The sequence below is a fragment of the Elephantulus edwardii genome, unplaced genomic scaffold (genome assembly GCF_000299155.1).
Source record: "Elephantulus edwardii isolate Elephantulus edwardi_28Jun2011 unplaced genomic scaffold, EleEdw1.0 scaffold00029, whole genome shotgun sequence".
NCBI classification, from domain to species: Eukaryota; Metazoa; Chordata; class Mammalia; order Macroscelidea; family Macroscelididae; genus Elephantulus; species Elephantulus edwardii.
In genome coordinates this window covers 8472812-8486398 of record NW_006399779.1, presented here as the reverse complement: position 1 = coordinate 8486398, position 13587 = coordinate 8472812, and the positions used below count along the sequence as shown (strand labels likewise).

Below are 13587 nucleotides of genomic sequence, written 5' to 3'. Positions count from 1 at the left end.
ACTCTGCCAATGAGTAGGAACCAACCCATAGCTGACCCTCCCTCCAGTGGGTTTTCAGAGGCTATAAATCACACCAGAGAGGATTTCCCATCTTTCTCTGTCAGAGCAGCATGTGAATTAAAACCACCTGTCTTTGGATTAGCAGTGCAAGTCCTTATTTACAAGCCACCAGAGGTCCCTTCAACTTTTTGAAGGAATACTAACCTGCTTTTCATATTGGTTGCCTCATTTTGCATTCCTATCATCAGTGAATGAGAGTTCCAATCTCATAGCACCCTTGCCAACATTTGTTGTTTGCTGCCCTGTTGAACTTTGACTATTATCGCTGGAGTGAGATGATATAGCACTGTTTTTGGTTGTTGTTGTTGTTGTTTTTAATTTGTGTCTCATCAAATCTTTTGTTCCCAAAGCCCACATATTGAGTTTTGTATCCTATTATAATGATTTTTAATCGTTGTCTTCCCTTCACATTTTTCTTCTCCCATATGACTAAAGTTAATTTATATATTTATGCACTAAGAACTTCATTGTTCATAGTCTTCTCTAAAGAATTTCTTTAGTTCTGTTAGTCTTGGACCTTTTCCAAGGGGCTTATTTACAGAGATACTAAAAAGGCCTCATTTCTCTGAGGAAAATAAGGATCCTCTGGATTGCTACTTTTCAAATTATTTATCCCTTAATGTTTTATTAATTATAACTGTACTATTTTCAGATTTCTTTAGTTTTAAGTAAATATATGCTGGCTTTATTTTTTCATGATCTTGTGTGAGAAATTATAGAAATTAAAGGGAATTTTGTTATTGTACCAACTCTTGGCCCTTACCTTTTTATTTCAGGACTTTAAAGCCACCTTTTCTGGTAATGACATAATTTTCAGAAAATTTTGAAGAACATTGATTCTTTTAAGAAATTGGTATAAAATTTTTATTTCCATGTGATATGTGAATAGATAAACTAAAAGCTTTTAAGTGGCACCAGTCATACTTTTATTTACAGTTCAGAAAGTACTAAAGCATAGAAATGAAGTTCAAAAAGCTGGAAGAAAAAAGAAGTATGCTTTTGTGTTTTCTGAGCTGAAAAGAAAAGAACACCTAATTGTGCTTGTATGGAATCTATTCCTAGATCAAGAAGCTGTTGACCAAATGGAGCAGGGGAACATTGTATGGTTTAAAATCAGGAAGGGTGGGTGTTAGGGTTGTATCCTTTCTCCATACTTATTCAGTCTCTATGCTGAGCGTGTAATTCATGAAGCTGGACTCTTTGAAGAAGAAGGTGGCATCAACGTGAGAGGAAGACTCATCAACAACTTGTGTTATGCAGATGCACAACTCTGCTTGCTGAAAGTGAGGAGGGCATGAAATGTTTGATGCAGAAGATCAAGGACTGCATTCTTTATTATGGATTACATTTAAGCATCAAGAAAACAAAGGTGGAGAAAGGACTGAAGCTGTCAATATTTCATCTTCCAATGATCAACAATCAACATTACTGGTACCAGTAGTCAAGAAATTAGGAGATGTTGCATTGTGCTCATCTGCTGTCAAAGACTTCTCCAAAATGCTGAAGAGCAATGATGATCAGTTTGAAGACTAAGGTGCTCCTGATTCAGGCCATGGTCTTCTCACTTACGTGATACACATCAGAGAGATGGATAATGAATACAGATGACAGAAGAATTGATGCCTTTGAGTTGTAGTGTTGGAGAAGAGTACTGGATACCTGAAGGACTGACAAAAGAATAAACAGATAAGTCTTGGGAAAGGTACAGACAGAGTGCTCCTCGGAGGAAAAGATGTTGAAGCATCATTTTTCATTCTTTGGACATGTAGCTAAGTGAGGCTATTCCTTGGAAAGGGATGTCATGTTTGGAAAGGTGGAGAGTCAGCAAAGGATAGGAAGCCCTCCAGTGAGATGAATTGGCACATGACTTCGGCATTGGGCTCAAGAGTGTCACAGATCATGTGGATGGCACAGGATAGGACTTCCCAAGAGCAACTTGGTTTTACCCTCTCTAAGACAGTTTGTTCTCTTGGCAGCTCATGTTATGTTCAATACTCTTCTCCAGAACACAGCTCAATTCTTCTTCTGTCATCCTTATTTATTGCCCAGCTCTAAAATGCATAGCAAATAATTAAGAAAACCATGGTCTGCATCAATTACATCTTTGTCTCTAGATTGGCATCTTGCTCTTTAACACTCTGGAGAGGTCCTTGATTTTTCCCAGCACAAATTGTGTTTTGGTTTCCTAACTGCTGGTGTCAAGAGTGCCAATTGTAGATCCAAGGACAATGAAACTGTTAACTGCAATCTTTTCTCAATCTATCATGGTACTGCCTATTGGCCCAGTAGTAAGGATTTTTGTTTTCTTGATGTTGAGCTTCAATCCATATCGAAGGCTGCAGTCCTTGACTTTCTGCAGCAAGCACAGCAAGTCCTCCTCATTTGGGAAGTGTTGGTACTTTTTAATCTCCCTTATGAGGATATAAATCACATGATATATAAAGAAAAGTCTTCTTAACAAGGTAGATGCACAGACCCCTGGAAATACTATAGTTAAGTCCCTTAAGAGTAATAGCCTTCCGGTCTGGCAAGAGAGATGCTGTCAGATTCCTTTAGGTTGCAAGGCAATGAAAGAAAAGCTGGGGTCTTCTGTGCATCTCTGGGGAGGAGAGAGAGTTTCTTGCGGGGAGTGAGGAAATTGATGTTGGTGGTGGTTCTAGCTCTTTGAGAAAGTGGGAATAGAACAAAACCTGACTAAGCATTCTAGAGCCAGCTGGTGTCCTGCCTGGGAGAAAGCTGCACCAGAGAGCTGCTAGGTTAAGGACCAAGTGAAGTACCTTTAGTAAACATAGAGGCTTACTAGAGCCAGTGAACGTTAGCAAAGAACAGGAGTAGGCCAGTGTCCAACAGTGCCACCATGAGAGAGTGAGGAATCAGAGCAGAAATAACAATGTTATGTGTCATCAAGCTGGAACCGATTCATAGCTGACCCTCCAGTGGGTTTTCAGAGACAATCTCATAGGAGGAGATTGGCCATCTTTCTTCTTTGAAGTAGCTAGTAGATTGGAACTACATACCTTTGAATTGGCAGTGCAACTCCTTGCCGCCAAGCCACGAAAGCCCCCTAGAAATAATTGGTGTTTTAGGTGCTGTTGAGTTACAACAACAGTAGCAGTATTCTTAGGGTTGCCATAAATATTTTTTTACCAGCATCGTAGATAAAGGGAGAAGTACCAATCTGTTCCTCTCGACAACCATTATCAATCATTCCAGCTCTAATTCACTTTCCTTGTATTTTTACTTAGAATTATTCTTCTGTCATCCTCGTTCATTATCAGCTTTCAGATGTATAGGAAGGAATTGAAAATAATATGGTTTGGATCAAGCACACTTTAGTCTTTTGTGTGTGTGTGTATAATAGGTCCTATCTAATAAATAAAGCTAAAGTATATTTCAGTTTAGTCAAAAGGGTCTCCAAAACACAAAGGAAATGTCAGTTGCTTTCCTGGAAGCAAGTCTGACACTAATAAAAACTATGGCATTAATTCTTTGATATTCCTTATTTATTATCCAGTTTATAGGCCTATGAAATTATTAAAAGTGCCATGACCTTAGCTTTTGAAGTCACATCCTTGCTCTTCAGCACTTTATAGTGGTCTTTGGCAGAAGCTTTGTCCATTGCAATACTCCATGACTGCTACTTCCATGAACGCTGATTGTGGACCTGAGTAAAAAGACATCTTACTTAGACAATCTCCTTCGTTGATGCTTATTGGTCTAGTGTGACGACTGTTTTTTCTTTATGTTGAGGTATAATCTGTACTGAAGGGTCAAGTCAGTACTAAGGGTATATATACTCAGAGTACTCGTCAGTACTATGAGAACAGGGTCCTCGTATTATATCGCTGGTTAAAGGGTCATGGTTTTTCTCAGCTATCTAAATTCTTCCCAGCAAGTAATATCTGTTCTTCTCTTCAGGAATTCTAGGTTGCGATTTTATTGGATTTTCTTTATATAATTATAAGAAATAATTATTTTGCAGAAATGTAAATATTCAATGTGCCTTGAAACATCAAGAGAGACGTGTCACTAACATGTATATGGTGCACATTTAATGAATTAGCCATCCCATCATTCCACACATGATTTTCCTGCCTAGAATGATAGAATATAAAACTATGTAGGACGAAAATAAGACAGCATAGGAGTTTTAAATCTTAGCATTCTATAGTAACCACATAGAAGTTTTGAAAAGTGAATTCAGTTTAGCAAAATAAACCTAATACTGTCAGAACACCTCGTACCATATTGTTCTTGTCTACTGTTATGAGGAACTGACCTATAACTGACCCTCCAGTAGTTTTTCAGAGACAGTTTTAATCACAAGGGAGGAGATTGCCCATCTTTCTCTTGTGGAGACACTAGTAGATTTGAACTGCATGTCTTCGGGACTTCAGCGCGGCTCCTTACTTCAAGGCCACCAGCACTGCCTACCTCCCACCATACAAACCCTTGATGAAATTAAGAGTGTCTTATACCATTTGCTCTCAGTTTGGAACACTGTGACTGCTGTACTATTCATCTTTGTAGTGAGTTCGCTCTTTAGACCATACTCGATTAGCTTCCAACCCAAGCTCTCTGAAAAGCCTGGGAAAAAGCCCTTGCTAGCAACTGCCTTTCTCTAGAATGTAAACACACGGCAGACATGATAACTAAGTCATGTGCTTAATGAAAGAGTCTAGAATAGTAGCCAAGGATTTCTGAGGGATCGTCACATTTTTAAGCATCCTAGGCTTTTTATTATTTTCTGGAAATACATTGATATCTCTCTCTCTCTCTCTCTCTCTTTCTCAGAGTTAAATCAAATGATGGAGATTAGAGCAAATTACACCAGAATCCGAAGGCAGAAGGGCCCACAAGCCACAGATGTTGTGATATCTTCCTCATCCAAGTTGCTATCTCTGGTACATTTGTACAATTAAGTCTGAGAAGAACAAGTATGCTTCTTTACCACTATTATATACTCACATGTGTATAACTCCCAGGTGTACATGCTGTGTACATTCCTGTATACTTGCTCATATGCTCATATTACTGTTTATGTGTGATAATTTTGTGCAATCTTTTTAAAAGCCTTCTACATTTTCATTGTTGACATTTGAAGCCTCAAATCTGTTTCTGAAAAGCCAACAACTAGGCAAAACAATGACAGTAAAGTAACATCTTATCTGTATTTTCTTACAGGAGGCAAAAATTAGAAACTGTTAATTATTGTTGAAAAAGAAATTCATAAAATCAGCCCCCAAGTATAAAATATGTGATCAAAAGTGGGCTCTTCCTCCACCTTACACCAATCCCGATCCAATCTTACATTTGCCTGCCTCAGTTACTGTGTTTTCAAATCTTGTAGTAACTGCTTGAAAAGGAAGTGGCAGTTGAGCATAAAACACCACATAACTCACTCTGCATTCATCTAATTTCTCTTCCCTTTAGCCTGTAGTTGAAGGAAGCTTCATGGGGCACAATGAAGAGATAAAGAGATAAAGCTGGGAAAGTGGTGACATATTGGTCAGTCAGCAAAGTCAAAGGCTATGTCTCCAATATGGAAACTTGGGGAAAGAAGATATGCATGTACTATGTTGTAAGGAAGCTCTGATGGCCTAGTGAGTAAGGACTTGTACTTCCAATCCAAAGGCAAATGATTGAAATCTGCCAGCTGCTCCTCAGAGGAAACATAGGCAACCTTCTGTGTAATTTACAGCCTTAGAAACTCCACTTGAAGGTCATCTGTGAGTCCATTCCAACTCGATAACATCTAACAACATGGGTAAAAAACTAAACATTCTTTTTAAAAGATTGAGGGCAATCCTTTGCAGGTTTAAATAGCAGTCGTGCAGAAGAGAAGAGTTTGCCTATTAATCTCTCTCTGAGATGAGAGAAAAAAAAATAAAATTCCTTTTTGTTTTTAAAAGCAGTGACAAATCAAAATTTGGCTTCTGTTCCTGGGTGGAAATTTTTCAGAGAGCTGTTCTTCTTCCCTCTCTTCTTCTGAAAGCTGCTCACAACTCCGTCTGAATATAAATTGCAACCTGGCTAGGTATGTAGAGAATGGCTCTGCCGCACGCACTCCCCCATCAGCCGCTTTAATGCGATGCGGGAAGGCAGTAGATCATTTCTCCTGAAGGGAGCTCTTAGTAATCGCTGCAGAAGGCCTACTATTTACTCCCAGTCCGAGGATCGGGACAGCTGCAGGAATTCATTCCTGCTGCCTCCGACACCTCTAAAAGCCAAGCACATTGAGGTGAAATTCCACATGTTACATCAACAGCAATTTACCCCTCTGCAGAGATATATATATATTTCAATGTTAGAGATTTGAAGGTATCCTAAAACAACTTTGTAACTTGTACTGGAGGAGAATGCACGTGACCTCCATTTTTAATTTTTTTAAAAAACAAAACTGGTTAAAATTCTTTCTACTGTGGGCTAGAAGGATTCTGACCTGCCAGGTTTTTACTAACAATGACTTGACTACCATCCTCATAAAACAGTAAGAATTATATATTTTCTTTTTTTTTCTCTTTTTGAATTTGCTGAAAACAAAAGCCCTTCTCTAGGTGCCACAGTACCTGTCATTTTACTGCCACAGAGAAGTTGATTTGCTAAGAAAATGGCTTAATTTCACCCTGGATCAAATGTGCAAATTCTTGTGAAGTTCTCCGTTCTTGCATGTGAATACGCCTGAAGCGAAAATTGGCAATATCACACAACACCGTATCAAGCACCAGGAGACAGACGGCAAAAGTCTTAACTGAAATTTACTATTACTAGTAAATGGGATTTTAGATGTAATATAACAGTCATCAACACATCACATTTTGCCAGCAAGGCAACAGCACTTGAGGCTTTGCACAGTGTGTCTCGGAAGTTCATAGCCACTGTTAGTTCCCATGAAAAACACCCCTGCTCTTTCCTTATTTCCTCCTTCATGGGCTGCAGGTGGGCTAGGGAGCAGTTCTCCACCTTCAGCAAAAACTATAGCATGAGACCATTGCAGTTCTGTTCAACTTGCCTTCTAGGCTTTTAATAAACCCAGTCATTTCCTTCAGGGAGATGTTTATCAAATTTGAATCGGCTTCATATATGTAAGTCAGATTTCAATATTTTTTTTCTATCAACTGAAAACCATTTATTATTAAACACAAAATAACCATCCCCCAGTCCATAGCTTTCTCCAGAAATTTATTTCCTGCTGGTTCACAAACACCCTTAAGGTGATCCAGATGTTAATCAACAGTGTGTAACGTTTATGATTATCCTCAAGAGAGCTGGAATGTTCTGCCCACCTCTGGCGTGGTTGCCTGATTAAGTGTTGGGATGAAGTTGCCCGTTCCTCAGCCAGCTGACAGAAAGCGATGTGCCTGAAAGCTGGACAAACGTTTTTTGAGATTCACTGACAGTGTTTACAATAAGAAGCATTTGTATCTGGATACTTTTTTTTTTCAGTATTGTGGAAAAGAAACATTAGTCATGATTGAAAATGTAAAGGAAGCTTTGTCAAAAATGTGAATTTCCATTTTTCTTTTGATTATTAATAATAATATTGTTTCTGTGGATAAAAAAAAAAGGGAAACAAGAAAAAAGAGAAAGTTCCCTCCCCCTTTTTTGGTCAGGAAATGGCTTGGAAATTCTGGTCAGCGGTGGTTGCAGGGTTTCTGAGCGAACCTGCAGTAATAGCCCAGGTGTGCTGAGTGTCACCAAGAGACCTTTGATTCACCAACACAGCATATTTCCTGGTGTCTTTTGGAAAAGAGCAATCAAAACCCAAAGCATTTTCAACAAGAAAATCCCACACATCTGTGTTATTCTTGATCATCACGAAATCAGCTGCAAATCTCTTCAGTTAAGCAGAATTTGGACCCAACAGAGATTCCCAGTTGTTTTCATCAGAACAGTGGCCCTGGTTCATGCCTTTCTCTGAGCACCCCTCTTCCCTCCTCCTAGGTGAGCAGGAAGAAAGAGCAGCAATTTTGTTCTCCACAATGAACTAGAATGCCACATAAATGGCACAGTTTGGGGCTGCTCACAGGCAAGTGCTGATGAAAGTAAGCGGCCTGACCATGGAACAGTGTGGGTTCAACGGGTGCCTGCTGCCTGCTATAGTATTTTCGAATTCTGTAAGAGTGTAATACGAAACGCTATCAATAGGCTGTCACCCAGGACCATATGTGCAAATAGAAATATGAGGCGAGAGGAAGGACTTGTGCCCATGATGCAACTGGGCGGGTGGGTGGGAGGTGGGAGGGAAACAGGAGGCAGAAAATGCTGTTTATTTGGTGTATAAAAAATTCTGAATTGAGTTAGGTGTCGCTCACTGACTGCTATAAATATGCCTGCTGGCTTGCAGCTAAACAGAAGGTTCGGTTAACTTAATAGTCCTGTTGTTACTGTTGTTGTTAGCTGCCGCTGAGACAGTCCCAGGCACAATAGGATCAAACTATTGTGGTCCATAGCATTTCCACTGGTTGATTTTGAAGGTCTTGCTTTTCAGTCCTAGAACACAGCTTTCCAAAACTGGGAAATTAGTAGTATTTCTACTTAGTCGCTGATGGAATGTTTTAGCTTAAGAATATCAGCTCTATCAGACCAACTGAGACTGTAGGCAGGTCTCTCGGTGCTCCCGCTGACAGGTGTGCTTCGAATGAAATTGTCCAGAGACATACACTGTGCGCTATGCTAGTGAGTTGTTTATTGGGTTGGCAAGAGGGATTGACATGGTGACTGCAGCAATGGGCTTGAACCAGGTGAAGAGTTTGATGATGGTGCGGGATAGAGTCAGACAGTGATCTGTTGTTCATTGGGTCAGAGTCAACTGCGGTCAACTTGACAGCACCTAACAACAACATCCAAGTGGAAGGGCAGAGAGAGGAGGGAACCTCCACGAATACCAAAGCTTAGTGCTTCCAAAAGAATAAGACTTGCTTATACTGCTCTCTATTTTCTTTGCAACACGTTTACTTCTCTCTTCTCTTCTTTCTCCCTTCTCACTTCCTTTTCTAAGAGTGTTTACATCCCATCTTTCCATTTTTAAAAGAAAATCCCTTCTGGAGAAATCTGTGGATCACCAAAGGGTGCTTCCCTAGCAGGATTCTTAAATTTTAAGTGCACAAGAGACCACTGGAAAGATGAATAGAACATGGATTTCCAGACATTGGAGATCTCAAAGCCAGGGGTTTTGACTCCCTTTGTCTCAGGTGGAACAAGGAATCTGCATTTGAATAAGCACTTGGGAAGAAGACCTGAAACTGACTATGCTTTCAGAAACTCAGCCTTTCAAAACCTCCAAAGTCATTGCTGTCAAGTGGGAACCAACTCACAGCTGTTTCTCCACTGAGTTTCTGAGGCTGTAAATGACAAAGGACGAGATTATTCATGCCAGCTGCTAGGAGATTCGAACCTCCAGAACCTGCAGAAAGTCATGCCATTTCCAGGAAAGAAAGCACAATTTACTGAGTGTGGAGTGTGGTCCCAGGATATGCACTATTGTGTGTTTACCTTTGCATTCTGGCTAAGGCGGCAGTGCAGCATTTAATATGTGTATAAAGGCTTGAGTCTAATAGGTGTCCTCACATTTTTCTCGTCACTATTTCCTTAATAAGTGAGGAAAAGGTTTCTGGGATCAGGACTAAGCACCTAGAGATTATAACTAAGGGCCAGACACTCAAAGTCTGAACAAGTGAATCTGACATGCTGAGCTGCCCATGTTAATTAAGCTGCCTTCAGTGCTGATAAAATCTCGCTGCTTTAAAGGTCACAGGAATAGTGTTAGTGCTGTGCTACATACATCAAGGAGCAGAATAAACTTGAAGGTTGGGAAAATAACCAGCTTCCTGATGTTTTCTTGTGCATTTTTATATCTACAAAAGATGATAGCTAGGAACAGAGACAGTTTCTTGCCAGAGTTCTTTCCAGGTAAAGAACTCCTTATTTGGGAGAAGGCTACTACTCTGTTTTGTATATGCCTTAAGTCTAGCTAACTTGAAGTTTGAGCCTCCTATGCCTGTAAAACTCATTTGAAAGTGTGAAATTCTACAGGATATTTATTTTCAATAACATAATGTTCTTATTGTCGTTGTTGTTGATTGCCTTTGTCGAGCATGACTCATAGTGACCCTATGAACAAAAGGTCTGAAGCCCCTCTACAACTATTGACATTTCTCAAAGTTCATAGAATTTCCAGAGGTATGTTCTTTAGGAAGTGGGTGCCACTCCTGCTTCCAAACCTGTCATAGTATGCTAATGTTGTTAGGTGCCATTGAGTTGCCTGTGACGTACAGCAGCTCAGAACCCTTCCCTGTCCTGAGCCAGTTTCACTAATTCTGACACACCAGCCCCATTGTCCCAGTTACTGTATCAATCCATCTCATCCGGGGTCTTCCTCTCCTCCACTATCCCTTCACCCTTCCAAGCATGATGTCCTTCTCCAAGGACCGGTCCTGGTCATGTGCCCAAAGTAAGTGAGGCAGAGTTTCAAAATCCCATCCTCCAAAGAGAGACTTGGTTTCACCCTTTCCAAGACAGAACAATTTGTTTTCTTATCAGTCTATGGTATGTTCAAGACTTTTCTCCAGCACCACAACTTGAAGACATCTATTCTTAGGGAAAAGAAATTCATATAAATGCAGATGCAGACATAGCTCTGAATGGCCAGGCACTGTTCTAGTGTACTGGACATGTGTAGATGTCCAGTTTATTTATACACAAATGAATGTATAGATGTGACTCCTATCCCTTTGAAACTCCTCCTTTGTGTGTGAACAGGGGGCATGGAGTGGGAAGCAGGATGCATTCCAAGTTAACACATACTATAATTATGTACAAAACATATAACATTATTAAAACATGTGGTAAGTCTATCTCAAGGAAACCAAATTAATTTAGAGAATAATGAGTGGAGAGGCTGACACACTTTATGAATGAGGACAATAAGCATTGGAATGAATAGGGAAAAGCTTGACATTGTCAAGGATTTTTTTCATACGTGGATCCATAATTAATGTTCACTGAGCCAATGGTCAAGAAATCAAATGATGTATAATGATGTGTTTTGCATTGGGGAAAATCTGCAAAGTACCTCTTTAAGCTACTAAAGATCAAGGATATAGCTTTGAGGCTTAAAGTGCAGCTGCCCCAGCCATATGATTTTTCTATTGCCCCTTATAAACGTGCAAGTTGTATAATGAATAAAAAGACCAAAGAACAGATGCCTTTAAATTACAGTGTTGGTGAAGATTATTGAATATACCAGGGTCTGCCATCTCATATATAATGGACTGTGAAGATGATGAGCACTGTCTCTCGTGCTTTGAACAAGATATCGGGAGGGGCCAATTCCTGGAGAAAGACATGCTTGATAAGTAAGAGGTCAACCCAAAGGACGAACACCTCGAGGGGAATGAGTCGACACAGTGGCTGCATTCGTCGGCTTGAGTAGAGCAGCATTTGTGAGGCTTGCAGGTCTGGGCAGTGTTTTTCCTTTGTTGTACTCACTATAAACCAGCCTCGGCTGACGGGTCTGCCAGCAACAACAACATAAGGAAGTGGCATACAAGGAAGATGAGAATGAAGCAACAGGAGAGAAAACAGGGTGAATGTTGAGGCAAGGAAGAGAATTCAAGAGAAGGGTAACCACCAGGAAACACTCACGCTCCAGGTACTGAAGGAAGGCCTGTGTTGACACCTTCTACAGTGTTTACTTTCCATGACCCTGAAACTAGATCTAGCTGGTGCACGGTTACCATTGCTAGCCATCCTTAAAGGGACTGCAGTAAAAGGTCCTGGATGAAGAGATAAAAGTACAACAGAACTCAAAATCACAATAATAACCAGGCTTACTGGTCTGACATAGACTAGTGAAACTCCCAGAGCTAGAGTCCTTGACTATATTTGAACTGGAACTGAACTAACTCTTCTGACACAACTTTTAGCCAAATAACAGACAGATTTGTAAGGTGAATGATAACGCCAGGGAGATAGTTAGCCATTAGAATAATCAAAGGCAGCTTAATCCAAGGATTAAACGTAGAAGATACTAAGGGAGAGGATGAGGAGATGAATGAAAACAAGAATCGCAACTAGAGAGTGGTTAGAGTGGTGATGTTGTAGCTGTTGTTAGGTTCTGTCAAAGATCCCATAGATTTCTGAAAAAACAGCTAATATATCTTGATGAAAAGAGTGGTGAAACGATGTGGAAATGATAATCAATGTTATAAAACAAAATATGTATAAATGCTGACTAGAATACCAATTGGCTCTGTAAATTTAATTGTTCAAATCATGTTATTGAGTACTCTCAGGTTGGAACCTGACCAAAGCTGATGGGTTTTCAGAGGCAGCTAATCACATGGGAGAAAACTGCCCATCATTTTTTCTGTGGAACAACTTGTGGATTTAAACCATGTGCCTTAAGAATTGCAGTGCAGCTTCTTACATAGCTTCTTACATAGCAGCTTCTCACAGAGCTGCGCATTTGAATTTGAAAATTTAAATCATAATGGGTATTTTTTAAAAGTTAATTTTATGGCAAGCAATATTGTTTTACTTCATATTATTAAACTTTTTTCCATAAAAAAAGCAACCCCCCCAAAAAAAAATCCAGCACAGTCCATTGTAAATACATTGTGAATGGTAGTCCTGTGTGTTCTGTTGTCATTATGTACTGTGGAGTCAGAGCTGACCCTCCCGTGGGCGTTCAGGAGATTGTTTATCTTTTTCCTGAGGAGCCACTGTTGGATTTGAATCTCAGGACTGTGCGTTAGCAGTGCAACTCCTTGTCACTAAGTCCCCGGAGCATGTTCTAATTGTCATATATTTGTAAAAGGTAGAAACAGGTAGGATACGGTTTACCTTTTCATCTTTGTCTTATTTTACTCACTATAACCCAAGTGTTATAATTTCAGTATACTGTTAAGCTATTGCTTTTTGGTGTCTTCAAGTCAGAATGGACTCAGAGCTCATAACTGGTCCTTCAGTCGGAAGAGATTACCCATTTTTATTTTTTGGAGCATCCGTCAGATTTAAACTGCATGCCTTTGGGTTGGCAGTGCAACTTCTTACCACTGGGCCACCAGAGCCATTAAGAGAGTTTTGCATTTTTTCACTGTTATTCTAAGGTATCAATGTCTGCTGTATATACATACATGTATCCATTGATTTGCTATGGTGTTGTTGTTGTTAAGTGCTGTCTAGTCACAGGCAACTCATAGTGACCCTACGAACAAAAGCCCTGAACACTTCCTGTATAACTTTCGTCCTTTCTCCAGGTTCATAGGGTTTCCAGAGGCAGGCTATTGTGGAAATGGATGCCACTCCTGCTTCCAAGCTTGTTTTAATTGGGGAGCTCCACCAAACACTGTCCACCATGGGTAACTAACCATTCTCGCATTTGAGTCCTCAGTGGCACAGTGTTCAGCTTCACAGCAGCCATGAGTTACCTCTGTACAGCAAGTGAACATACCAGGCTTACATGACCTAGAAGAATGTTTCACCAAAACCAAGTAAAGGCAGGCCTGAGGGCTGCGGATTGGG

The 13587-nt window shown here is 40.1% G+C and overlaps 1 protein-coding gene across 1 annotated transcript in view; it reads left to right on the top strand.

The window, feature by feature from the left end:
* DCDC5 (doublecortin domain containing 5) overlaps positions 1 to 4982 on the top strand; it is a 129688-nt gene extending 124706 nt beyond the window's left edge. Inside the window, exon 18 of the mRNA XM_006883723.1 lies at positions 4855 to 4982. Within this exon, the coding sequence (XP_006883785.1) occupies positions 4855 to 4982 (128 nt within the window). The remainder of the gene's footprint in view (positions 1 to 4854) is intronic.
* The last annotated feature ends 8605 nt before the right edge of the window (positions 4983 to 13587 follow it).